The sequence below is a fragment of the Caretta caretta genome, chromosome 23 (genome assembly GCF_965140235.1).
Source record: "Caretta caretta isolate rCarCar2 chromosome 23, rCarCar1.hap1, whole genome shotgun sequence".
NCBI lineage: Eukaryota > Metazoa > Chordata > Testudines > Cheloniidae > Caretta > Caretta caretta.
This window is the reverse complement of record NC_134228.1, coordinates 6,054,648-6,081,509: the sequence shown is the minus strand read 5'-3', so window position 1 is coordinate 6,081,509 and position 26,862 is coordinate 6,054,648. Positions and strand designations below refer to the sequence as shown.

Here is a 26,862-nt window from a genome sequence, read left to right as displayed (position 1 = left end):
GGCGGGACGTAAACGCTACACGGGGCATGGAAACCTGTCAAAAAGTACATGGTGATAAAAGCTATTGAGCGGTTAACTACTCACGTGGCTGGGCAGGGTAGGCGGCCAATGGGGAGGAAGCCATGGTCCAGCATGATGTGTTCCACCCTGCTCCAGGCGGGCTCTGGTGCACCAAACCCCCAGAGTAGGGAGGCTCGCTTTTACTAGGGCAGCTGGGCAGCTTCAATGACTGGGCTCTCCCTCGTACACATCAGTCTCATCCTGTGCAAGAGTGTTCGTAGGCTGGCGCGGGCTGGACGGTGTTTCTTGCAGGCATTGAGGATGAGCATGGTCTGCGAAGCCAGGCACCTGACGGAGGACTTGCTGTCCTGCTGCAAGCCTTTCAGGACTAAGATTGAAAGGAAGGAAATGGAGATCAGAGCCATGGTGCTCTGGAAAGCCCTGGCAGACCAAGCCAGCGCTGTACCTCTCGGCCCGCGACAAGGAGGCAGCAGGCTGGGAGGCGGGAGGCAGGGGACTAACAGGAACAACCACCAACCCTCACTAAACATCCCCGCTGCCCTCCACAGCTGGGGGAGCCCCCAGACACAGGCAAGAAGTCACAATGAACCCCATTCACTCACTATTTCTAGGACTGCCCCACCTCTGCAGTATCTGATGGCCTCATCCCTGCCTGTATTTATGCTCCCCCTTTCCCCCAGTGCACAGATGGGCACTTAAGCCCAGAGAGGGGAGATTCACAAAGGGGGCTTGGGCATTGTTAGGCTACGCCTAACTTCCGGTGCCCTGCTGCCCTCCAGGAAATGCCGAGGAGGGAGCTCAGCCATTCTCTAGCTCTGGTTGGGGCCCAGCTGTGAACCTGCTCTGGGAGTGAGGAGCCTGAGCTATGTCACCCCCCCTCCCCCTTTTCCCCAACAAATGTGGAGGAGACGCTGCTCTGCCCTGCGCTGGCCCAGGGGTCCGGGCACGCAGCAGGGAGGTAGATGACCGGACGTCACCTCAGTCTCCTTTGGAGCAGTGGCTTGACACCAGGCACCCCACCTGGAGGTGACTGCAACAAACCCTGGGCTAGTGAGTGCAAGGGGGGGAGGCAGGACCCCACCTTTGCTGTGTTGGGGGTGGGGGGCAATTGTCTGCAAAGGCCAGCCAGCTCAGGCCCAGTTTGGGGATTTGCCAGGCCACAGCTCTGAGGTCAGGGCTAAGTGCCTGGGCACATGCCAACCAGCAGACACCACAGGGTGAGGGGGAAGCTGATCAGGGGTTTGGGGATCTACATTTTACAACCCTTTGTGGCTCTCGCCCAAGATCACATTGCTGGCTTTGAAGATTGAACCCAGCCCACGGCCCTGGGCCATTCGTCCCTCTAGCGCTCAGTGCTCAAAGCGGGTACCACTCACCGTTGCAGATGGCATCCAACTTCTCCTGGCTCTTCTGGTCCAGCTGCCGGGCAGTGAGCCCTACACACACAAACAGCTCATCACATCCCTGCGTCCCCAGCGAGGGTGTCAAAGTGTCTGTCACCCTCCAAGCAGCGGGGCTTTCCCCTGCCCCTCGCTGACCAGGACGGACTCCTGAGTCCCCAGGGGAAAGGGCGAGTCCCCAGGGATGGCTGTGGGGCTGGTTGCCAAAGGAGAGCAGAGCGCCTTGAGGTTCCACTACCAAGAGCCCATGGTGGGGTGGGGGGAGGGGAGGATGGGGACTGCATGGGGAGCAGTGGGGTTCGAGGGGGCCCATCAGCCGATCAGGGCAGTTTGGGGTGAGCTTGCTCCTGCGGGTTTCTGACACCCCTGAGCCTTCATTCGGCAATCAGGAGCCCTGGGGTTACTTCTCGCTGCCAGCAGGGACTGAGGAGAGCCTGAAACTGGATCCAGCCCCCTGCTTAAGGGACCTCTCTGCTCTGTGGTTACCTAGAAACCTGATGGCCGCTTCTCTAATGGGAGCCTGTGGGTTTTCCAGAAAGGCCATGGTCTGGCAGAGGAAGGTTTCTGCCCTCCTCTTGAAGCACGCCACCTAGGAGCCAGAACAAGGGAGCACAAGGTTATTAAAGGCCTTTCCATCCTGCAGGCCAGGTTCCAGGTCTTTGGAGTGTCCTGCTTTCAGCCCTCTTTCCTGTGCCGGGGGGATCACGCAGAGGGACTACAGCCAGGGCCAAGTGTGGTCCCGGGGCTGGGGCTCGGTGTGGGCATGGAGCCGGGCAATGGAGGGCTCCCTCACCAGGCAGTCACAGCCTCGCCAAAGCTCCTTTTTCTGGAGGAGGGCACCGAGCTGGCTCCACCTTAGGAATTCCACTGCGCTCCTGAGGGCGTCCCAACACACCTGCAAAACAAGAGGGGCCAGGGCGAGTCGACAACGGTTATGGGAGCTGGAAGCCAGGGCCGTCCCTCGGCATACGCGCCTGCGTAGGGCACCATGAAATTTGGGGCACCAAATTGCCCCAAATTTCATGGTGCCACTAGGCGGCTGCATGCTGCACATGCAGCAGCCCCAGCCCCAGTGACCCGCCCTATACCTCAGCCAGCCCCATTCCACCTCTTCTCCGCAAGCCTCTTCCCCCAGCGACCCCACACTCACCGGCACTGGCAGGAAGCGGAGCAACCGGTCCCAGCCCGCTCTCCTCCAAAAGAATTGCCCCCCGCGCTCACCGGCGGTGGGAAGCGAAGTGCCACGGCTGGGAGCTGGCAGAGTAGAGCGGGCTGGGGCCAGGCTGCTCCGCTTCCCGCTGCTGTCAGTGAGTGTGTATGTGGGAGGGATCCCTTTCCCCAAACCCCCTCCCTCGAGCGACATGGCTGGATGCGGGGCGAGGGAAGCAGAGCAGGCTACTCCCAGCTCTCCGCTAATCCCCCAGGCCACTCTGGGCCTGTGGGCCCCCCAAAAGTGGCCCCACACAGCTCCTGCCTCCCAGACTCTGGTGGAGGGGAGGAGGAGGCTTGGGACCCCACACAGCCCCAATGCGGGGGGGGGGCTGGATAGGGCACCCGAATGGCTAGGGACGGCCTGGCTGAAAGCCACTAGCCTAGTTACCGGAGGCCGTGTGTGCGGAACGGTTCCCGCCCTGCGGCTGCTCGCAGAAGGGCGGTGGTGTGGCTAAGGCAATGGCTGGAGACCTGACTCAATTCCCAGCTCTTTCTGCAGGAACTCAGGCAAGTTGCTTAGGCCCAGGGCTACAAAGAGATTTAGGTGCCTAATGCCCACGGGCATTCAATACTTCTGAGGCACTAGGCCTCACGCTGTGCCTTAGTTCCCCACCTCATGGGGGGTAGGAGGGTGAATTCATTACGGCTGGGGGCATTTGGCTCCCAAGTGATGGGGGCCATGAGAGCGAGCGTGTGCACAGGCACCTGGGGCGGGGCGGAGGGGGGCTTGGGCATGTCATGGCTAATAAGAGCTGTCCAGGCTGCTTGGCCAAGGGCACACTGGGTCTTGGGCACCATCCGGAGGCTGGGTAGCTCTGCTCCTGGTAGGGACCATGGCCAGGGTTGTGCTCTTCCCACCAGCACAGCCAGGGGAATGTGCGGAGGCCAGTGGCTGTAGGAGTGGTGAGCTGACCCCTCCGCCCACCCATTCTCTCAGCCTGGCTGCAGGGGGGAGTGTTGGGCTCAGAGGAGGCAGGGAAGACTCGGCAGTTGGGTGGGGCGCCATGGTCATGGTGCTACTGGACTCAACGTTCAAGTGATTTTGAGCACCTGATTGTCACAGCACTGAGCACCTGTCCTCTGCCGGCCAAACCCTTGAAAGGGGGGTGTCACATGTTGGCCCCCCCAACAAATTCCTGGTCACTCTGTAACGATCTCAGCTGCAGGCTCCAGCTCGTGGCCTCACCTGGGACACATTGGGATGCTCATCATGCAGCAGGAGGAGCAGCGGGACCAGGCTGCGGAGGACGTGCTCCTTCATCTTCCTCCTGCTGGGCCCCCTTACAAACTCCAGCAGGTGTTTAAAGAGGGTGATGGAGAGCACCCGGAGTTTGCTGGACTCCTGCAAGAGAGGACGTGGGGAGGAGACGCTGTGACGGTCGTGCTCACTCAGCGGGGTGAGCGCTCACTGTGTCAGAGATGTCTGCCCTGCGGGGGGTATTGCTAACTCACCCCCAGTCATACAGGCACAGCTGGGGCCAGAGTCTCATGGGCATAGCGCCACAGAAGGCAATAGAGATGCAGGTTTCCACCAGCTGAGGGGCTGGCCTGGTATCTTCTTGGCCAGAGAACCTGTTCTGTTCCCCCCGGGCCCCACAGGGTTTTGGTTTAAAGGCTCACGCCAGGGCGAGATCCTGCATCTTCGGTCTGGGCTGCCCTGTCCCTTCGGTCAGCTGGGGATCCAGGAGACCCTGGGAAGAGCTTTAGCTGGGCCTGTGCCACTACTAAATAAAGAGCGGCCGGGTCCCAGCAGAGTTCGGGAGGGCTGAGGGTAGGATTTAGCGTTGTGAGAGCTGGGGAGGTGGGTGGTCCCTCCAGGAGCCCCCACTGGGACGTTACCCCTGGAAGGCAGTAATGGATGGGTCCCTTTCTCCCACCCACTTTGATCTTGCCGTGCAGTGGGGAACTGAACATCAGTCTGGTGAACACGCTGGCGGGGGCTACTTTTTTTGTGGTTACAAAAGGCCTGGGGAGAACTAGCCCCTCCTTTGATGCTGCCCTGCCATGAGAACGAAGGGGAGAGGAAAGGGCGGTAGCTGCAGAACCTACAAACGGAGCCGTTTCCTTATGGAGCTGACAGGCCAGCTGTGGGATTCCTGGCCAGGGAGGGGAGGGGCAGGATTTTCACCAGGGTACCATCACTTGTTACCCTGGAAGCCAGGAAGAGCATTGCGGCACCCTGTGCTGCAGAGGCCCCCTCGCTGCATGCAGGCTCAGGAATGCATGTTCTTCCCTCAAGGGGAGCCTCGTCCCCAGGCTGCCCTGATCCTTGTCAGCAGTCCTGCAGGACACCAGGGTTCCCACCCTTACTGCCATATGCTCTGATGGAGAATGGGGTCGCAGAGGAAGGCGGGAATGGGGTCACGTCATTTACGACAATCCTTTTTCTGGCTCGGGCCATAGCATAGGTCCCGCTAGCCCACCCGCCAGCCCCCATTCACACGTCTGTGGCTTGAAGGGTCTCCCGCAGGCCCTCAGGCCTTACATCGTGAAAGAACGGCAGGAGTTTCTCAGCCACTTGCACAGCCACGGGGCTGGCGCTCTGCCTGTCCATGCCGGTGAGGATGTCTTTCAGCACGGTGATGGCATTGGAGATGACGTCCCTGTCTGCCTCGTGTAGCTGTTCCACGAAGTCTGGCAGCAGATGCTGGAGTTTCCCCACCTGTGTGAAATGAGGAGCTGCTTTACGAAACACCCTCCGGTGACCCAACAAGCCATTTCCAAAACAACGTCTGCCTCCCCTGGAGACAGAGGCATGGGAAGTAGGAGTGCAGGGGGTGCCTGGCCTTTGTCTCTTGTTCTGCAGGGCAGGGCCTGGCTCCTGCGGGGTGCGTCTCTGGGTGTGTGCAGCACCTGGCACAGCTGGGCCTGATTGTGTCTGGGGTCTCTGGGATCCAAAGAACCCTAGCACTAGAGTAGCAGCAGAGCTGCGGACTCTAGACCCCCAGGGAATGCTGGCGACACCAGTGATCAGGGACGCCCGGACAGAGCCATTTTGCTTCAATTAGGAACCAGTTTTTCCTACGAATCCCCTTTTTAAGCCTCATACGTTTTAACTGTTGATAATGGAGCGGCTGGTGTAAGATTCAATTCATAAAGAATTAAAGAGGATAATTTCATTAATGCCAATCAACATGGGTGTATGGAAAATATTTCCCGCCAAGATCATTGCTATCTGTTTTTCGATGAGATGACAAGTTTGGTAGTTAAAGGAAAGAGCATTGGCATAGTGTATACAGACTTCTGTAAGGCGCTTGAGTTGGCCCCGCACGGCAGTTTGATCGGAAACCTAGAACGATACAAAAGTAACGTGGCCCACAACAGTTGGATTATCAACTGGCTGATAGGTCTCAAAATGTAATTGTAAGCTGGGAATCAGCATTACACTGGTGTGTTTCCAGTGTGGTCCCCGCAGGGCCTGGGTCTTGGCCCTATGCCATGTAACATTTTGATCAATGACCTGGAAGAAAACATAAAATCATCACTGATAAAGTTTGCAGATGACACAAGAATTGGGTGAGTGGTAAATAATGAAGAGGACAAGTCACTGACACAGAGCGATCTGAATCGCTTGGTAAACTGGGGGGGGCAAGCAAACAGTATGTGTTTTCATATGGCTCATTGTAAATGAATACATCTAGGAACAGGATGGGGGACTCTGTCCTGGGAAGCAGAGACTCTGAAAAGGACTTGGGAGTGCTGGTGGAGAATCAGCTGAACAGGAGCTCCCAGTGTGGCGCTGTGGCCAAAAGAGCTCATGTGATCCTGGGATAAATAACAGAAGAATCTGGAGTGGGAGTATTTGGCACTGGTGTGACCAACTGCTGGGATCCACGGTCCAGTTCTGGTGCCCACAATGCAAGACCAATGTTGATAAATTGCAGAGGGTTCAGAGAAGAGTCCTGAGAATGATTAAAGGATTAAAAACCATGTCTTATAGTGAGAGACTCAAGAAGCTCGATCTATTCAGCTTAACAAAGAGAACATTGAGGAGTGCCTTGATTACTGCCTATAGGTATCTCCCTGGGGAACAAATATTTACTATAGTCAAGAAAGTCACACTAGGCATTCATCATTCCTGTCCCTGGAAGACCACATTGGTTGAACAGCTGCCTTACCTCCTTTTCACTTTATCCAAGAATAATGGGTCACTACAAAAAGTAATTTGCCCTCTGCTGATACTCACACCTTCTTGTCAACTGTTGGAAATGGGCCACCTTGATTGCATTGGCTTCATTACCACAACAAAAGTAATTTTTCCCTCCCTCGGTATTCACCCCTTCTTGTCAACTGTTGAGAATAGGCCACTTCCACCTTAATTGAATTGGCTTGTTACTACTGATCCCCCACTTGGTAAGGCAACTCCCATCCTTTCATGTGCTATATATATATATCTATTCTGCTTCCTGTATTTTTCACTCCATGCATCTGATGAAGTGGGTTTTAGCCCACGAAAGCTTATGCCCAAATAAATTTGTTAGTCTCTAAGGTGCAACAAGGACCCCTCGTTGTTTTTGCTGATACAGACTAACACGGCTACCACTCTGAAACCTATCTAGTATCCGGTTCTCTTTGTCAGCAATGGAGAACTGCTTCAGCCCAATTGGCATATCGCCTTGTCACGGAGTTCTCGGGCGATACTCTGGAACTGCTCCCTACGAAGCCAGGCAGGACTCTGGGGAAGTCTCCTTTCTGTGAGCAGACTGTCTTCAGGACACACAGCTCACACCACTTCCACCTTCCTGGATCTGACCTCGGAGCATTCAGCATCCTCTGCCCCTCCATGCTCTTCCCACAGCAAGTCCGCTCAGGCGGGCTCTTGGGGAAGCCAGAGGGTCCTGTCCCCCAATTCCACAGTCAGACGTGACTCTCAGCCAGCCAGTAAAACAGAAGATTATTAGACGACAGGACCGTGGTCTAAAACAGAGCTTGTAGGTGCAGAGAAGAGGACCCCTCAGCCAGGTCCATTTTGGGGGGCAGTGAGCCAGACAACCACGTCTGCACTTCACTCCATGTCCCCAGCCAGCCCCAAACTCTCTCCAGCCCCTCCCCCTCTGGGCTTTGTCCCTTTCCCGGGCCAGGAGGGCACCTGATTCCTTTGTTCTCCAACCCTTTAGCTCTCACCTTGCAGGGGGGAAGGGCCCAGGCCATCAGTTGCCAGGAAACAGGGTGTTGGCCATTCTCTGTGACCAGACCCCTGCACACACCTGCCCTCTAGGGCTCTGCAATGATCATACACCCTTATCCCACCCCCTAGATACTTAAGAACTGCCTAGGGGAAACTGAGGCACCCCCACAATATTCAGAGGAAACATTAAGAACAGTCCCGCTTTATCACACGCCTCTCTCCCTTAGTAGCAACACCATCACCGGGGTTTCTATACTTTGACGAGGTGCTGCAGAATAATGGGGCGTTCATATTATTGATCCAACTTGTCAGAAATTAGTTGTCATTCCTTTTCACAAGCTTCATGTTTTCAGCCAGTGTGCTGGTCCTGAGCTTCAGGTTTTTCGCTGCGCGGTTGGCTTGGAATGACTTTGTGCCAGGTTTTTCTCTCACGGTTTCCAGCATGTGGATGGTACGGTGTGTCAGTTTATCTGCAGATGCCAACAAAGTATCTCAATGCTGAAGCAATTCAGAGAGACGACAGCTCAAACAACGTGTCATACGTTATGTCAAGATCCATCAAGAATTCAGGGGACTGACTTCTTTTCAGCAGCCCAACAAACATAGACCTCTCTTGGTGTGTCATGAGATGCAGCCTGAAGGGGAAGGCCCAATGACTGCGATTATGCCAGACAGCAAATACAGTGCAATGTGAACCTGACACCCCCAATCTTTCTCAGCTGCTCAGCCACTTTGTTCTGTCTTGGTTTTAGGTGAGCGGCTGTAAAGCGTATACAGTTTGTCAAAGATTTCCAAGTGATTTACAGCTCTTACTTCAGTTAACGTTTCAGCAGCTGCCAAATCCAACCTGTGGTTCAAACATGACCTCGCTAGACCATTTGGGTACTTCTTCACAATACAGCTCGCTACGCCAGAGTTCTTGCCAAGCATAACACCAGCACCATCACTCGCAAATGCTACAAGAGTCATTGTGATCGGAATTCTATTTCTTGAGGCATTTCAGCCCACAATCTACAGTGCCTGAAGCCGCCGAATGTGGAAGCGCAATCAGATCAAGAAACATGAAGTGAGGATCATCGTCTTCAAAGTGTCACATTTTAAATAGATTCTAATTGTCGATTCATTGCTCAGAGTAGTTGATTCATCAATAGACATGGCAATCTTTCCATCACTCTCCGGCATCTGAGCACACATTTGTCGTTCGCAATGCTTTCGGTGCATTGCAGACGAGATAGGGTCTAGCATGTCTGTAGCACTGAATGATGAGTCCTTTTGGGGGAGGGATAGCTCAGTGGTTTGAGCATTGGCCTGCTAAACCTAGGGTTGTGAGTTCAATCCTTGAGGGGGCCATTTAGGGATCTGGGGCAAAAATTGGGGATTGGTCCTGCTTTGAGCAGGGGGTTGGACTAGATACCTCCTGAGGTCCCTTCCAACCCTGATATTTTATGATTCTATGACTGATACCAAGATCTACACCATGTAGTATCTGGAATTCAGTTCAATCGGGGTGATCAGCGTAAGGTTTGCTACGTTTAGCAATGTAATATGCCATTTGCTGTTCCTGCACCGTTGTGTCAGGTTCTGGTTTTGTCATGTTAACCACCACTTCAACTTCAAAAGTTGTGGTTTCTGCTTCTTTCGAAAGCTGTAAAGCTAATGCGGAGGCAGTTGAATCTTTCTCTTCCTTTATCTTCATGGGCAGAGATGTTAATTTGGACTTTCAGCTAGGTCCATAAGGAGAAACAGAAAACTACCACCACCCGACTGCTATGGAGAGACCTTGGTGAAACTTTGCTACAGATAAGGCATCCAAGCTTACCATCATGGCAGGACAACCAAGGATAATCCCTCTTCTTCAGCATCCACTAACCAGACTTCATGCCAGCTGGTCTTTGGCTGTTGAAGGGTAATCTTCACGGTTCGCTTTCACTGCAATAGCCACCTCAGTGAACTCCATTCCAGGAAGAGCTCTGTTTTTGTGTTTGTGTCTGCAGTCGATGCACGGCTGCTGCTGTCTTGGTCAGTGTCTTTAGCCTTCCCAAAGAAGTAGTTAGGAATAGAAGAATTCCTAATTCTCTTTTCACTGCATCAGAGGGCTGCTGGCTGTAACAGTCAGTTGTGCCGGAGATGTGAATCCTGTGATTTAGCTTAGCTACTGTGTACGTTCTGGATCGACTACCACATTGTTGTCTGGTGTTGTTTAACATCTTTATTAATGACCCGGATGTAGATAGAGAGAGCAGAGTGGTCAAGTTTGCAGATGACACAAAGCGAGGAGGAGTTGCCAATACTTTGAAGGAAAGAGCTAAAATTCAGAGGGATCATGGTAAATTGGAAGACTGGGCTATAGACAACAAAATGAACTTCACCAAAGACAAATGTGAGGTGCTACATTTAGAGAAGAAAAAACAAATGCACAGATACAGAATGGGGGATAACCGGCTTGGCAGCAGCACTGCTGAGAAGGATCTGGGAGCTGCGGTGGATCACAGCCTCCGCATGAGTCAGCAAAGCGATGCTGTTGCAAAAAAGCAAATGCAATTTTAGGTTGCATTAACAGAGGTATAGCTTGCAAGTCATGGGAGGTGATAGTACCACTCTACTCAGTGCTGGTTAGGCCTCAGCTGCAATACGGTGTCCAGTTTTGGTCACCAATGTCTAGAAAGGATGTGGAGAAACTGTAATGGATCCAGAGGCGAGTGACAAAGATGATCAGAGGGATGGAACACAAGCCATACGAGCAAAGGTTGAAGGAACTGGCTATGTTTAGTTTGGAAAAGAGGAGATTAAGGGGGGACGTGCTAATGGTCTTCAGATACTTGGAAGGCTGCCCAAAAAAAGATGGCGAAAAGTTGTTCTCTCTTGCCACAGAGGGCAGGACAAGAGGGGATGGGTTCAAACGACAGCACGGCAGATTTAGATTAAATCTCAGGAAAACCTTCCTAACTGTAAGAAGAGTAGGACAATGGGACAGACGACTAGGGAGCTTGTGGAAGCCCCTTTGCTGGAGGTTTATAGAAGGAGGCTGGAGCCATCTGTCTGGGCTGGGATAGACACAACAAATCCTGCATCTTGGCAGGGGGCTGGACGAGCTGACCTTGCGATCCCTTCTCACCCTGCGGTTCTATGAGAGGTGTCCCAGAGCACCAGGAGAGGGTTTCGGCGTGTTCTGCCTCGACTATAGCGCTGGCTAGAGTCACGCTCTCTCTCTTCGGCCCAATGGCGATACCCAGTGGGAGACTGAGAGACACCCTCAGGCCATGGTGGGGACACACGGCGCTCCTTCCCTTGCTGCAGGGGCTGGAACTTACGGCCAAGGGGGTGACGCCAGCCTCTTGTTGAGAGACATCGTGATGCTGGCGCAGCGGCCGTTCCTGCAGCCTGTCGAGCAGCTCCCGTAGGACCTTTCCTGCGGTCTTGGGGTGGGATGTCAGCACCCTCCACATCTCCACAGCAACGCTGCAAAGGGAGAGAGCCGATTTCAGCTGGCCAGAGCCCTGCCAGCCTCCAGCACCCACCGCCACCCGCACCCTGCTGGGTCTCCTGCCACCGGCCGGCCCTTTGTTGCCCTCCTGCTGCAGCAAGGGCCCCCACTGCCTGGCGCAGGCTGCATGGGGGCCGGGTCTGAGTGTCAGCGCCGGGGGAGGCCGAGGGCTGCCATATGGGGTTTTGCAGGCTGGCCTGTCTCCACGGCATGTCAGCCTGCAAAACCCTCCAGAACAAGCAGCAGCTCTGCAGGGAGCAGGAGGTCTCCGGATGGTTCTGCACGCCCCTGTCCCTGGCAGCGGGACCAGTCTGGGGGACCCGGAGCGCAAGCGGCAGCAGCCCCAGCCCCGTACCTGTCACATGACAGCGAGCAGCCCAGCAGGGTTGTGACCACCTCCTCGCTGTACTGGTTGCCCAGCACGACAAGGGCCTTGAGCAGCTGCTGCTGGGCCAGCGGCTCGCTGATGGAGTCCAGGTTGTGGTACACGCTCATCACAGCCTCCGACACCTGGAAGGGAAATGGGGAGATGGGGGCTTTGGCTTCCTCGCTCTGCTGTTCATCTGGGGTGCCAGGGACCTGCCGCATCTGAGAGCATCTGCCCTCCCACATCCTCTTCTCCAGCTCCAGGCCTAGAACACAGGGCCAATTCCCGGCCTATCGATTCACAGACTGCAAGGCCACAAGCGACCATGGAGATCACCTAGACTGACCCCCCGCATTGCACAGGACCTGCCCCCCAGTAATGCCGAGCGCCCAGAGAAAGAGTCTCCCACGGATGGGCTCCCCCAGCAGGCTGTTCTCACTGCAGCTCTTACCCTCTCCAAGCTTGGGCTAGGGACCCACAGGATCACATGCAGCATGTGCCTGGCCGCCACCGAGTCATGGACGCTGGTGTCTCTCATGCCCTCGATCGCAGTGAGAAGGAAGTCCATGCGCTCGGATGAGTTGAAGTACTTCCCAAACATCTGAAACAAACCTGCCAGTGAAACCCCTTTTGCTGCCCAGTGCGGTTCCAGTCGGACCGAGCAGCCAGGACTGGCCCAGCCAGGAGTGCAGGCAAAGCCCGCTCTGCCGGGACAGGGCTGGGTTACTGCACCTGGGACGCACAGCACCCAGCCAGCAATCAGGAGCTGTCGTGCATGGCACAGGCCAGCGTGGCAGTGCACGGGGGCACAATACTGCACAGCATGGATACACTCTCTAGTGCTCAGCAGGGGCTGGCAATGGTGCATGGACGCAATGATGCCTTGGAGAGCATTAATCTCTGGGGAAACTCCCACCACACCTGACAAGGAGCTGGGATCAGGTTTGGATGAGACCCAGTGCATCTTGGGATGTGGCATGGAGGGAGGCATATTGGCCCGCAATAGTAGAAGCCTTGCCAGCAGATTGAGGGAAGTGATTATTCCCCTCTATTCGGCACTGGTGAGGTCACATCTGGCCCCCCACAAGAGAAAGGATGTGGACAAATCGGAGAGAGTCCAGCAGAGGGTAACGAAAATGATTAGGGGGCTGAAGCACATGAATTATGAGGAGAGACTGAGGGAAGTGGGCTTATTTAGTCTGCAAAAGAGAAGAGAAGAGTGAGGGGGGATTTGATAGCAGCCTTCAACTACCTGCGGGGGTTGGGGCGGGGGGGCGTTCCAAAGAGGCTGGAGTTCGGCTGTTCTCAGTGGTGGCAGATGACAGAACAAGGAGCAATGGTCTCAAGTTGCAGTGAGGGAGATGTAGGTTGGATATTAGGAAACACTATTTCACTAGGAGGGTGAGAAGCACTGGAATGGCTCACCTAGAGAGGTGGGGAATCTCCATCCTTCGAGAGTTTTAAGGTCAGGCTTGACAAAGCCCTGGCTAGGATGATTTAGTTGGGGTTGGTCCTGCTTTGAGAAGGGGGTTGGACTAGATACCTCCTGAGGTCTATGATTCTATGAGATGGAGTGGGCCATAGGCAGGCTCCGGCCCAGCTGGATGGGGTCAGTCACACGCCTGGGTCTGTCCTTTCTCCCTGACTCCTAGGGTCTTAATTTCTCTCTCCTGATAACTCTGGGCACAACAATCACAGGAAGCATTGACGGTAGTTACCATGGCGATATTGCTGGTGTTGGTGAACCAGGTGACCCAGAAGGTGTTCTCCGCTCGCCACTCCCTGAGGACCTGCAGATACTCTGCACTCTGGTTTGCCAGCATCGTGCCTGAACCAGGGAGGGGAAACAGAGAGCAGGCAATATAAATCAGAGGTTAGCTTTGGAAACGGGATTTTTGCAAGGAAGTTTAGAGACAAGTACATCTAAGAAACATACCGTAAATTCAGGCCAATAACCTTCCCCCGCCCCACCCCCCAGAAAACTAAACAAACTAACCCCCCTGGAAGAGTAAAAATAAACCAGGCAGAAGTGCAGCAGCAGTGTGAGGTTCTCCAGTTGATTGCACTGAACGCAGCATGTAGGATTACCAGCCCTGTGGGCAGGTAGCGCATGTGGGCATTTGGTCCAAGGAGCTACTGGCCCTCGGAGACCAGGAGGCCAGAGGATCTGAACTGGTGGAGCCAAGGGAGACAGCGAGTTACATAGAAGAGACTTTTAGGAATGCAGTAGAGTGGTCCCACCCCCAGTCTGACAGCCTCTGTGCTGCTGAGGAGGGTGAAAGTTTCTGGGAAGGAGAACATTGAGCTGGAGCAGAGGGAGACGATCCCATAGTTGGGACCCCCCTTGCAGATGAAGTCAGGATATCCTCTCACACTGAGGCTGCCCCTCCTGAGGCAGGAACACCAGTTACAAAGAAAAGCCAGTTAATAGTAACGGGGGATTCAATCAATAGACATGTAAGCAGTTGGGTTTGTGATGAGTGGGAGAACGGCATGGTAAATTGCCTGCCTGGTGCAAAGGTTGCAGCTCTCAGGAGACATCCAAACAAACTTATGTGCAGTGCTGTGGTATGTAAGCTAATGTTTAAATCGGCCTCTGTACAAGATAGCGAATGTGACAGTGAATTTTATAAAAGTCTCCAGATCTGATCCCTGGTAAGCCTGACTTCAGTACCAGGCAAATTGTTGAAACGATAGGAAAGAACAGAATTAACAGACACATAGGTGAACACAGTTTGTTGGGGCAGAGTCAACATGGCTTTTGTAAAGGGAAATCATGCCTCACCAATCTACTAGAATTCTTTGAAGGGGGTTAACAAGAATGTGGAGAAGAGTGATGCAGTGGAAATAGTGTACTTGGACTTTCAGAAAGCCTTTGACAGGGTCCCTCACCAAAGGCTCTTAACCAAAGTAAGCTGTCACGGGATAAGAGGGAAGGTTCTCTCAGGGGTCAGTGGTTAAAAGATAGGAAGCAAACAACAGGAATAAATGGTCAGTTTACACAGTGGAGAGAGGTAAAGAGCGGGGCACCCCAAGGATCTGTGTTGACACCAGTCTAGTTCAACATAGTCATCAATGATCCAGAAAAAGGGGAAACCAGTGAGGTCGCAAAATTTGCAGATGATACAAAATGACTCAAGATAGTTAAATCCAAAGCAGAGTGTGAAGAGCTACAAAGGGACCTCACAAAACTGGTGGACTGGGCAACAAAATGGCAGATGACATTCACTATTGATAAATGCAAACTGGACACCACAATCCCAACTATACAAACACAATTATGGGGTTTAAATTACCACTCAAGAAAGAGATTTTGGAGTCATCGTAAAGCGTTCTCTGAAAACATCCACTCACCGTGCAGTGGCAGTTAAAAAAGCCAAACAGAAGGTTGGGAACCATAGGAAAGGGATAGATAATAAACCAGAAAAATGTCAGAATGCCTCGATACAAATCCAATGTGCGCGCCCACACCTTGAATACCGCATGCAGTTCTGGTCGCCCCATCTCAAAACAGATATACCAGAATTGTAAAAGGTGCAGAGAAGGGCAACAAAAATGATTAGGGGTATGGAAGAGCTTCCATATGAGGAAAGATTAAAAAGACTGGGGGCAAGTCTACACTTCAACCACTCTATCACCATAGCTGCACCGGTGCTGTAGCGTTGAAGAGAAGATGGTCCTCTGCCAACAAGCTCTTAATCCACCTCCCGGAGAGGCGCTAGCTATGTCAGTGGGAGGGGTGCTTCTGCCAACAGGGGTGTGGATTTTTCACAGCCCTGAGCAATGGAGTGATAACAATATAGGTCTACAGTGTAGACCTGGGACCATTTAGTTTAGAAAAGAGCTGACTAAGGGGGGAGATGACAGAGGTCTATAAAATCATGACTGGTGTGGAGAAAGTGAATAGGGAAGTGTTATTTACCCCTGCACAGAACATGGGAAGTAGGGGTCACTTTCTGAAATTAATAGGCAGCAAGTTAAAAGCAAAGAAAAGAAGGTATCTCTGCACACAATGCACAGGCAACCTGTGGAAATTGTTGCCGTGGGATGTTGTGAAGCCTAAAAGTATAATTGGGTTCAAGATAATCAGGACTAATGCAACCCCAGACTTTGTATGTCCCTAAACCTCAGACTACCAGAAGCTGGGACTGAATGTGAGGGGATGGATCACTCAAAATTTCCCTTTTCAGTACATTCTCTCTGAAGCATGAGGCACTGGCCGTTATCAGAAGACACAATACTGGGCTAGATGAACTGATCTGAGTCAGTATGTCCATTCTTATGTGAGTTATGAAGAGTAGAATATGGACAAGGGAAGCTAAAGACATCAGGGGAAAGTCCATGGCTTGAAGGACTATGGATCCAAAGGAGGGTTTTTTTAAAAAGTGTATTAGGAACAAAAGAAATCCGAGCAATGGTGTAGGCTCATTACTAGATGGAGATTGTTTAAAAGGATGCAGAAAAGGCAGAAGTGTTCACTAAATATGTTTCCCATGTTTGGAAACCCCATGTCAATGTGTTTAGGAAGGACAAGGGTCTCCAGTGCTCTTACATTTTTGCCGCAGCATGAAGGCGTAGAGGTGGTGAAGTCCCTCCATAGCCGATCGGCAAATCTCCTGCTCCTGCTCAGCACTGCACAGAGTGAGACAGCCCACCAGCTGGCCCAGGACTCTGAACTCCTCCACTCCCTGACGGAGAGAGGGAGCAAGGGGAGTCACTCGCCCCTGCAGGCCCAGCGCAGCGTGTCCCCCTGGCATTGCACTAGCAACGGGCTAGAACCGGGGGAGGCAGAGCCCAGTGCAGAGAGACTGGGGACAATGAGAGCAGGAGGAGCCATGGGGCCCATCACCAGGGACTGAGGGAAGCTCAGCAGGGATGGGAAGTCTGGGTAGCAAAGTCAGCAAACGTTGCCCTCAAGTGGGGACCTGGGTAAGGAATGAACCAACGTCCAGTCTCCATCTCAAGGGCAAGCTCCTAATCCCAGCCCCTTCTCCCATCCCCCTCCCTCCACTGATCTCAGGTCCAGGAGCGTGAGGTCACCTTGGACTCCTCTTCTCTGCATTCCGCCTCTCTCACTCCATCCTGGAGCTCCCCACAACCCCCACTTTCTGCGCCGCACCCAGCCTGCCGGCTCTCTCCTGCCGGCTCTCTCCTGCAGCCTTGTCCTCTAGCCTCCCCCTCCTGCCAGACCTTCCCTTGCCCATCCTGCAGCCCCTGCGCTCGCTCTCTGCACTTCCCCATGTCGCACCAAGCCCCTTGCCCTCCTCTCCTGGGGTCTGCACAGCCTCCCCTGACCCACTCCCCATTGCTCTGGCTCCTTTGGCCCCTCCCATCCCTTTCACTGTGTCCCCTCCCACCTCCCTCCTTCTCTTCTGCTGCCCCAGCCTCTGGGGGCATAAAATCCAAGTGCCCCCCTCCAGCTGCCGGAGGGGAGGCCCTGCAATAGGGGGGATGGAGCAGCTGCAGCAGCTCAATGGCCCTGAGCACCCAGAGCAGGGGGTCTTCATCTGGCAGCCTGGCAGGAGCTGATGCCAAAGCATCCCAGGGGCAACTGACAAAGGGCGTGAACAGACACCTGGGTTCAGAGGGTGCTCTCAGGGCGATCCTGTGTAAATCTGCTGACCCTGCGGAGCAGACTTTGGTCCTAGGGGAACAGCGGGGAGAGTCCTTGGAGATAGAATGATGGGGCTCCACCCAAGGCCCACTGGAGTCAGAGGACAGACCCGTCCACATCAGGCCTCATTAGATTGGACTCCTACCGAGGATCTTGCTGAGTCACTATTCCAGGCCCGGGTTTTCCCTGCCAGGGAGCGCTGCACCGCGAGGCTGCTCAGTGCAGTTAGGAGACGGCCAGAGTCACAGGCTGCTCACCTTGAATTTGTGTTGACCAGAGATGAATTTGGTCAGCCAGGTGATTCTTCCCACTGCCCTCAGCCGCACATGCACCTCCTTGGATGCTGTCCAGGGGAGCAGGACCTGAGAGAAACAGATTGGGACAAATTGTGAAGGAGAAGGACCAAAAAATAGCACAAGCACATAGAGTGAAAATCAGAAAGGCTAAGGCAAAAATGAGTTCGAACTGGCAAGGGACATAAAAGGCAATCAGAAGCAGCTCTGTAAATGCATTAGGAGCAAGAGAAAGACAAAGGAAAGTGTGGGGCCACTACTCAGCAGGGAAGCAGAGCAAATAATGGATGATACAGACAAAGCCAAGGTGTTTAATGCCTTTTTTGCTTCAGTTTTCACTAAAAAGGTTAATGGCGACTAGATGATGACCACAATATTAACAACAAGGGGGAAGGAATACAGGCCAGGCTAGGGAGAGAACAGATAAAAGACAATTTAGGTCAGTTAGATGTATTCAAGTTGGCAGAGCCTCATGATATTCACACGAGATGGAGCTAGACAAAGCAATCTCTGAACCTTTAGGAGGGCTGAGGTCCCAGAGGACTGGAGAAGGGCAGCCACAGAGCCTATCTTCAGAAAGGGGAACAAGGAGGCCCCAAGGAATTATCCACCTGTCAGCCTATCTTTGGTACCCAGAAAGATTATTGAACAAATCCTCAAAGAGGAGTTATCACTGACTCGCTGGCAAACTGGGAGGGTGTCTGAAGTGGGGTCCCCCAGGGCTGTGTCTGGGTCTAGTATTGGTCAATATTTTCATGAAGAACTTGGTTAAGGGAGAGGAGAGTGTGCTTGTCAAGTTGGCAGATGGCACCAAGCTGGGGAGAGTTACAAGCACTTTGGAGGACAGATTAGAATTCAGAATCAGCTTGCCAAATTGGAGAGTTGGTCTGAAGTCAACAAGATGAAATTCAGTCAAAACAAATGTGATGTAACGCACTTAGGAAGGAAAAATCCAATGCATAAAAAGAAAGTGGGGGATAACCGGCTAGGTGGCAGGACTGCAGAAAAGGATCTGGGGGTTATCCTGAATCTCACACTGAATAGGAATCAAGAGTGTGATGCTGTTGTGAAAGAGGGAAATGTCATTCTGAGGTGTATTGGCTTGGAGCACTGTGTCCAGTTCTTGGCACCCCGCTTGAAGAAAGATGTGAACAAACTGGGGCCCGTCCAGAGGACAGCGACAAAAATGATCAGCGGTTTAGAAAACCTGACCTATGAAGAAAGGGTGAACAACTTGGGCATGTTTCGTCTTGGGAAGACAGAGGGGGTACCTCCTAACACTCTTCCAATACGTTAAGGGCTGTTTTACAGAGGATGGTGACTAATTGTTCTCCACGTCCCCTGAAGGTAGGACAAGAAGTAGTGGGCTTAATCTGCAGCAAGGGAGATTGAGGTTAAATATTCGGAAAAAGTCTAAGGGTGGCTAAGCACTGGAACAGGTGATCTAGGGAAGTGGTGGACTCCCCATCATGGACGTTTTAAAAAAACAGGCTGAACAAACACTCCTCAGGGACGGTCGAGGAATGCTTGGCCCAGCCTCAGTGCAGGGGGTGGAGTAGATGACCTCTTGAGATCCCTTGCAGCCCTGCACTTCTGTGATTCCCTCTTCCCAAGCTCTGGGATTGAGAAGACCAAATATCTGCTGAGGACATTTCCCTCTTTTTGGAGCACAAACCACCCACAGAATCGACTTCCTGTGGCCCCAGAACTAGAACGTTGGGGGAATCTAGCTCTGGGCTCTGGCCAGTATTCGTGGGGCCCATGGTGAACACAAATGAATCCCGGGCTCAGATGAGGCTCAGTGGAGAACACGGCAGATCCTGCCCTCCTCCACCCCCACGCCATGCAGACGTTTTTCAGATATAGCGGGGGCACTTGGTCCTCCAGCCCAGGAACCTTTGTATAGAGCGTACTCTGACGAGCAGAAGGCACGGGGGTGTCCCATGCTTGGGATTAAATGGAGCTTTGGTCCCAGAGCCCCACCCCAGCTACAGGACTCATCCCCTTCCTGCCCCCATGCCTCCACACCTCCACGATGTTTTGCAGCACCACAAGGTTGGGCTTCTCATCCTCGCACACCAAGGCCTTCAGCAGCTCATCCATGGTGTTCAGAGTCTGCGTGCAGAGCAGAGGAGAAACCACAGCAAGTGGCGTTACCAAGCCAGGCAACAAACCAATGCCCTGGCGTGTGACATGCCCCAGGCCATGGTAGCCCCTGCTATTCCAGCTCACCCACTCACTTGTACCCGCAGGGGACCTACTGCAAACTCCTCCTGGCAACAGGACCCCACCCGCTTTTGCTGTCCCCAGGGAGGCCACTGCACACAGTCTAACGCATTAGAAGAGTCAGGAAGGACTCCGCATTTGAGGGGGAGGGGAGATTTCCAGCCAAGCTTCACTTCCCCTGGCCTGTATGCGTCTCAAGCAGCCGATCGATCTCAGGCCTGTGCCCCCAGCCATGCACTGGGGATGAATGTGCTTGTGAAGGGAGTGTCTGTACCCCACTAATTGCCAGTGCCTGTGAAGGATAAATGCCTACTACTGCTACCCTATGAGGGAGTTACTCCTTTATCTCCGGCGGTGGGGCTTGTGCTTTGGTACTGCAGGTCCTGAGCTGAAGCGCTGCCAAGGAGCTGTGATCATTACACTCTTATGCCAGCGCCAGGTAACCCAGGGGGCAGGGACACGAGCGACTTGCAGGATTCCCCCTCGGTTTGGGGCGGCTCCTCATGGCTAGTTTGGGGCTTACGTTGTTGTATAGAGCAGCCTCCACGCCCTGGTTGGTCTCTGCTGGAGGCAGGGAGAAGACGCTGGAGAAGCAGACGGTGAGCAGGCTGGATAGCTCCATTCCCCGCAGCAGTGGCTTCACTTTGCTAAGAGAAGAGACACGCGTGGATTGGAGGGCTGAGGCGAGACTGATGCACTGATGTTGGCCTCAGGCTCCCAGGACATGATGGGCAGGCTTCTGGGAAGCTGAGAGCAGGGCGCCAGCGGCACTGAGAGAGAGCCCCCCCTGGCGCAGGCTGTGCCACGTGCCAGAGCTCAGCCTGCCCAGCCTCTGAGCCACAGGGAGTCGCTGAGCTGCCGGTGGGATGCAGCTGGCACAGCTGGCGGCGACTCCGGTGGCTCCGCTCCGGCAGTGCCCAACTGCCCCTCTCCCCCCGGAGCCATCGCCTGCGGGCCCCAGAGGGGACCGGTCCAACCCCCTCGCTCCCTCCCCCACATCTTCACACGGCCACTTGGAGAGGTCGCCAGGCACCGAAGGATCCTCCACCACCAACCCACGGGTGCCACGTGCCCGGGGGAATCAGAAGATGGGGGAGGAGCAGAGGGGGCAATGCCGTGGAGAACTGGCCATGCCAAGAGGCTGGCGTGTCTGGTTGCACACAGCACTAGCTGGGGCTGGGCGGGCAGGCCGGGTACCTCAGCTCCATGACGGCGAGCATCGCTTGCTGACGCACCCCGCTGGTCAGGGAGTCGACGGACTCAAGATCAATCAGCTCCTGGGGAGACAATGTGGGGAAGTGCCAGCCGGGCTCCGAGCTCCCGTAAGGCTCCGGCTGGGGAGCAAAGCGCAGGGCCTGCAACACGTGGCCTCGGCAGACAGGTCGTCCTGCTGTGGGCTTGACGGTGTGCAGGGCTCCAGCTGGGGAGCGCAGTGCAGGGCCTGTGGTCAGTGCCCCAGCGTCACGCACCAGTGCACTGCAAAGGCTCCATCAGCATTAGCACCCAGGGACTCCACCTGAGATCAGGCTCCTTGTGCCAGGTGCTGCACACACACGGTGAGAGCCAGTCCCTGCCCCAGAGAACTCACGAGCTAACTGGACCAGACAAGGCATGGGAGGGAAACTGAGGCACAGAGGGGGAAGTGATTTGCCCAAAGGTCTCACTGAGGAACTGAGCCCCAGCCCACTGGACCACCCACCAGCACACGCTGTCCCACATTCAGGGAAGGGAGATAAGCTCCGGAAAGCTTTCTGCAGTACCACAGAGCAAAGACTTTCCAAATCTACGGAGCAGATTTGTTGCTAGTTCCCTAGTGGGCACTGACTGCGGAGTGTTGGGGCTCTGTGCAGGGAGACTGGTGTATACAGAGCGACCTGGTGACTTGGGAAGCTGGGTGCAAGGGAACAACCTACGTTTCAATACAGTGACATGTTCAGGAACAAAGAACGCAGGCCACACTCACAGCATGGGGTCTCTAACCTGGGAAGCGGTGACTCTGGAAAAGACTTGGCAGTCATGGTAATCAGCTGCACAGCAGCGCCCAGTGCGAGGCTGGGGCCCAAAGGGCTTATGCCATCCTGGGCTGTACAAACAGGGCAATCTCCAGTTGTTAGAGAGGTTATTTTCCCTCTGTGTTTGGCACTGGTGCGACCTCTGCTGGGATCCTCTGTCCAGGTCTGGTGCCCACAATTCAAGGAGAATGTTGATCAATTGGAGAGGGGTCAGAGAAGAGCCACAAGAGTGACTGAAGGACTGGGAAACATGCCTTATAGTGAGAGACTCCAGAAATCAATCAATTTGGCTTCACAAAGAGAAGGTTACAGGGTGCCTTGATGACAGTCTGTAAGTACCTACACAGGGAGCAAATGCTTGATAATGGGCTCTTCAGTCTAACAGACAAACGTCCAACACGATCCAGCGATTGGCAGTTGAAGGTAGACAAATCTGCAGAGCTCTCCGGGCCAATCACTAAACCCGCCAAGTAACATAGCCCGAGTGTGTGTTTTACTCACCTTTATCTTCTTCACAAGGAGGGCTTTCCCGAGAAAAGCTGCCAGGTTTCTCTCTGGGTGCCTCGTGAGGACGGCCCTGCTGATGGTGATGACACAATCCAAGAATTCAAGTTTCTTGGCCTCCTCCTATGCCCCGCAGAGATTAGACAAAAACAGGAAGGTTAGCGTGGAAAGGAGCTGCCAGTGGGAGAGATGTCAGAAAGCTTCCCCCCAGCACTGCTCAGGCTTTGATATGCCGAATGCCAGAAGGCCATTCATCTCCCAACAGGAGTGACTATGTGGGGAGGCCAGGGCAGCTCTGTGTGAAACCTGACCAGAGAGGAAGCAGATCTCACAGGGTAGGTGTCCAAAGAGGAACTGCAACATGGGGGCTAAGCAGCCAGACAGTCTTACTGGGGAGCTTGAGAGAGTGGGAGGAACATCTGGGTGTGGCACCCTGACACCCCAATATTCGCCACGGTCATATAATTAGGATATGTTTGGTACCAAGTATGTCTTGTAAGGTATCAGTCTAAAAGTCTTTATCTGCTAGACATTACTGTCTCATTGGATTGCATGTGCTATCGTTGTATGTGACGTTCTGAAGTTCAGCTGTGTATGTGTTCCTGAAAAACACTGTGAGGTTCAAAACAGCCTTTCAGGTAGAACAGCAGAAAAGCCAAACACTGGCTCCTGGAGGAAATGCACAAGCATTAGGGCTACCCCAGGAACTGTGTGCAATAGAAACCTCCCCGAGATAACGCGACACAACGGGACCTGTTGGACCCAGGTCACAGCAAAAGAGTTTTCCAGCAGGTGGGAAGAGAAGATAAAAGGGGAATAAGGACATTGTGGGGGCGGGGGGACGGGACCTCAGACTCCCTGCAATAAGATACCTGGAAACACCTGAGGGACAAAGATTGAACCATGAGAAGTGATGGTCCCAGGCTAGAGAGAGATTCCTAGCCTGTGCAAGAAAACCTGGGAAATCCAAGCTGCAAAACCAAGGCAGCTTCTGCCTTAAGAATCTGCCAACCTGTTTATCACTCGGGGAGAATTTGCTAATGTATATCCTGTCTATCTGGTGTGTAAAGCTTCGTTTGTGTGTTTTGTTTATTTACTAGGGTAATCTGCTTTGTTCTGTTTGCTATCTCTTATAACCCCTTAAAATCTACCTCTTGTAGTTAATCATCTTATTTCTTGTTTATACCACAGCCCATTTTGCAGTATAAATTAGTAACTGGGAGGAGGGGCAAAGAGTTGTTCATACCTCTCTCAACATCGAGGGAGGGGGCGCATGTCATAAAACCTTTGGGTCCGAACTCCAAAGGAGGTGGGCACCAGAGTACTGGGAGAAGGCCCTTCAGCTGAGTCTTCCCAGAGCTGATCTCAGTGTCTGTGTCTTTCTGCAGCTGGGTGTGGCCCTGCCTGTGTGTATGGCTGGAAGAGGCTTGTGAGCCGAGCCCAACAAGACAAGGTAACGGGGGCCCAGGCTGGCAGAACAGGCGGGCTCAGTGATAAGCCAGTACATCAGGTGGCACCTCAAAGGGGGGCAACCCATCACGCTGGAGACTGGCCAAATCCAGTGGGCACAAGTGGGCAAGGGGCATGGTGGGTACCTTTTGTAACTCAAGAGAGGATGTTTTTAAGATGCTCTAGTTTAAACGGGAATTATTTGGGGGCAGGTCTCTGGCCTGTGTTATACAGGAGGTCACAGTGGTCCCGTCTGGCCTTAGAATCCATGCCTCCTCCGGAGAAGGACGGATGGTGCATGTGGACAGGGCAGTAGCTGACAGATCAGAGGAGGGCTCTTGGTACCTGTTCATTGCCCTTGAGAAAGGCGTTGATGTACTCTAGGGTCTCTTTCTCCTGCGAATCTGGCCCCATAAAACAGGAGGCATTCCCAGGTGATGGTGAATCTGATCAAAGACAGAGCAGTGGTAATACCTGAGGCTGCCAAGCTGCAGGCTGGGTGACAGAGATTTTAGCAGAAACCCTTGCCCCCCGCTCCCACCCCAGCAGGGTAGCAGCCCCGATGCACAACAGGGTCTAGCACAGCCATCCCTGGTTTCCCCAACTCTTTGCTGCTCAGCCCAGCAAAGATCCAGTCAGAGCCCTGGTACCCAGCGGCCACCCCACTTCCCCGCCGCACCCAGCATGCAGGCTGAGCCTGGGGATTTGGGGAGCGCCACACCTGGAAGGAGGCATGATGTCAGGCTATGAGTGGTGTCCCCGCTCTCCGGGCCATTGCTGGAGGGGGCAGAGGGACTGGCAGTGAATCGGCCTGCTCCCCACTGCGGGAGAGGGAGGAGCTACCCAGTCTGCGCGGGGTACGGGGACCCAGGGCCTGCCCGTTCTGCTTCCTCTGACTGCCTCTCCTGCCATCGACAGCCACTGGGTGTAACCTGGGCAGGCCCTGGGCTCCCATCATCAACCCCCCCACCCAAATGCCCTGTGCTGTGCCATGCGTCACCCCCCTGCAAAGGAGCCAGCAGATGGGGCTGCAACATCAGGGGGCATCTCATGCTTTAGCCGGCGCCCTGCAATCCTAGGCTTAACAACCCACTGTGCACAGAGCATCCCCTTCCACTGGTGGAAAACATCTTCCGATCCTGCAGTGTGACGGATCAATGTGGGCAATTCAGTCAGTTTCCACCTGATGCTTCTGCTGCCACCCCGAATGCCCCGATCAGCTGTAGAGGCTGCAGCTGCTGCCAGCAGGAGGGGCCATTCCCCCCTGCCTGGGTTTTCCTGTCTCTCCATCTCATGGCAGCCCAGAGTTGTACAAAGGTGATGGAGTCTTCTCCCGCCACTGACACCCTGGTCTTGCAACCCCAACCCCCAGAGGGGCCAAGACCCACCGCAATGCAGGGCCATGGCCCCTGCCATTTTTGCAGCCCCCTCCGCCCACCCAGGAGGCACCCACTCACCAGCATGGAAGGGCTGAGGCACACACAGCTCCTGCTGCTGCTGTGGGCTCTTCCGCGGACTCTTCCTTCGAGGAGGTCTCGTCTCCTCCCAGGCACGGATGGGCTTCAAGGGGACCTTGCGGACTTCCTCAGCCATCCTGCAAGAAGCCAGGACAAGGCATTGCTTGTGAGGGATGAGAGGCGACTGCCCCGTTCAGCATCAGAGCCAGTCCACGTATTGCTATTCCACCAGCGCCTACAGCTGCCAGCAGGGAAACAAGCCAATGGATGTGCTCAAAGTCACCCAGGCAGTCAGCAGTACAGGCAGGATTAGAACCCAGGTCTCTGGACTCCCAGGCGCATCCCGCAGGCCAAATGGCCTCCCCCGGGTCACTCCCGCCTCTCCTTCTGCTGGTTCACAAACTGCCCAGCAGACAGGCTGCATCCAACCACTCAGGATTCATCCTGCCCAGGGAAATTACCCTGATCCCTTCCCCCAGGAATATTGGGGCCGTGGCAGGTCCCAGGTGGGGGAGGGAAGCGGGGTGGGGTGCGGGGGGCGGTCTGGTGAGCAGCAGGAGTTGCTCTGACACCACCGTGAAGGGGAAGGAGCAGAAAGCGGGAGAGCAGCGGGCAGGCAGGCTGTGCCGGGGCAGAGCTTTGTGGCTGTTTCGCAGCTCGTCTCTCCAAGGCCTGTGTGGCAGCAGCCGCTGCAGAGAATCCCAGGCCTGATTCCCCCCACGCTGGGTCTCCTGAATGGCCCCTGCCCTGGGGGGCTCCATTCCTCACCCAGTGTCTCCTGCTGACTCTCCAGCAGCTGCACGGCAGGTGTCCGAAGGCACCTCTAGTCCTCTCCAGAGCTCAGGGGGACTGTCCTGGCATCGGACTGTCCTGGTGAATGGAACAATGGCGCCGGGCAGCCGGAGAATGCCTGTTCCCCCGGCAACCTCAGTGCCATTCCCTCTGGAAGTGATGGTGTCAGCAAAGGTGCTGGAGGTGGTCAGGCCTCGTGGTTGGAGCTGGACTCAGGAGGCCGGGGCGTGGGTGGAGCGAGGCTGGAGCGAGAGCAGGGCTGGAGCAGGACGAGGGGCAGGGCCACCAGCTACCTTCCGGTCTGGGCACTTACCTGGCCCCACCATGCCAGTGGCTGAGCACACGGGTGTTGTGGTATTTAGGCTCTCAACCCCCCCGCAGAGCAGGGACCTGTTCTCCCTAGTTAGCTGAGGCCCGGGGAGGCGGGGACTCACCTGATCTCACGCAGAAGACTTACGGAGGAGCTGGGAACTGAACACAGCTCTCCTGGGTCCCAGCCCAATGCCTCATCTAACCACCTGTGCCCCCTTCCCGTGCCGTGCCACCAGCCCTGCCAAACCCTCCTCCTTGTCTCCGTCCCCTCCGGGCTCGACTGGTGCGACCCCTTCTGTCGAGCCGCCCCAGACTCCCTCCTGTGCGCATGCTGCTGCCCACTTCCTCACTGGCACCAGGCTAGACGGCCGGCACCGGGGCACTTGGCAGACGTGCGCCGCCCAGCCAGGAGCTCGGGGAAGGCTCGGTGTGGTTGGCGATGCAATGGAAAAGCAGAGGTGGGCAATAGAAGATTCTCCTACCTGGAGTCAGGAGTGGGCAGAAGCCTGTGCGTAAATGGGCCACCCACTTTCTGCTGCCGGTGGCGGAGCTGGATCTGCTGGCTCAGCGTTCCCCAGCGGCACCTGCCAG

The 26,862-nt window shown here is 54.5% G+C and overlaps 1 protein-coding gene across 1 annotated transcript; it reads right to left on the bottom strand.

Moving 5' to 3' along the window:
• LOC142069901 (maestro heat-like repeat-containing protein family member 7) lies at positions 1-25,303 on the bottom strand. The gene is made up of 18 exons (XM_075122662.1): positions 25,168-25,303; positions 24,056-24,156; positions 22,259-22,384; positions 20,943-21,022; positions 20,269-20,392; positions 19,548-19,634; positions 17,484-17,588; positions 16,165-16,300; positions 13,331-13,440; positions 12,064-12,213; positions 11,601-11,755; positions 11,073-11,220; positions 5,119-5,295; positions 3,820-3,975; positions 2,215-2,316; positions 1,908-2,010; positions 1,398-1,457; positions 1-388 (listed from the first exon to the last, which is right to left on the bottom strand). The coding sequence occupies exons 1-18, from the start codon at positions 25,301-25,303 to the stop codon at positions 204-206; spliced, it is 2,241 nt and encodes a 746-aa protein (XP_074978763.1). The 3' UTR covers positions 1-203.
• Positions 25,304-26,862: the final 1,559 nt, after the last annotated feature.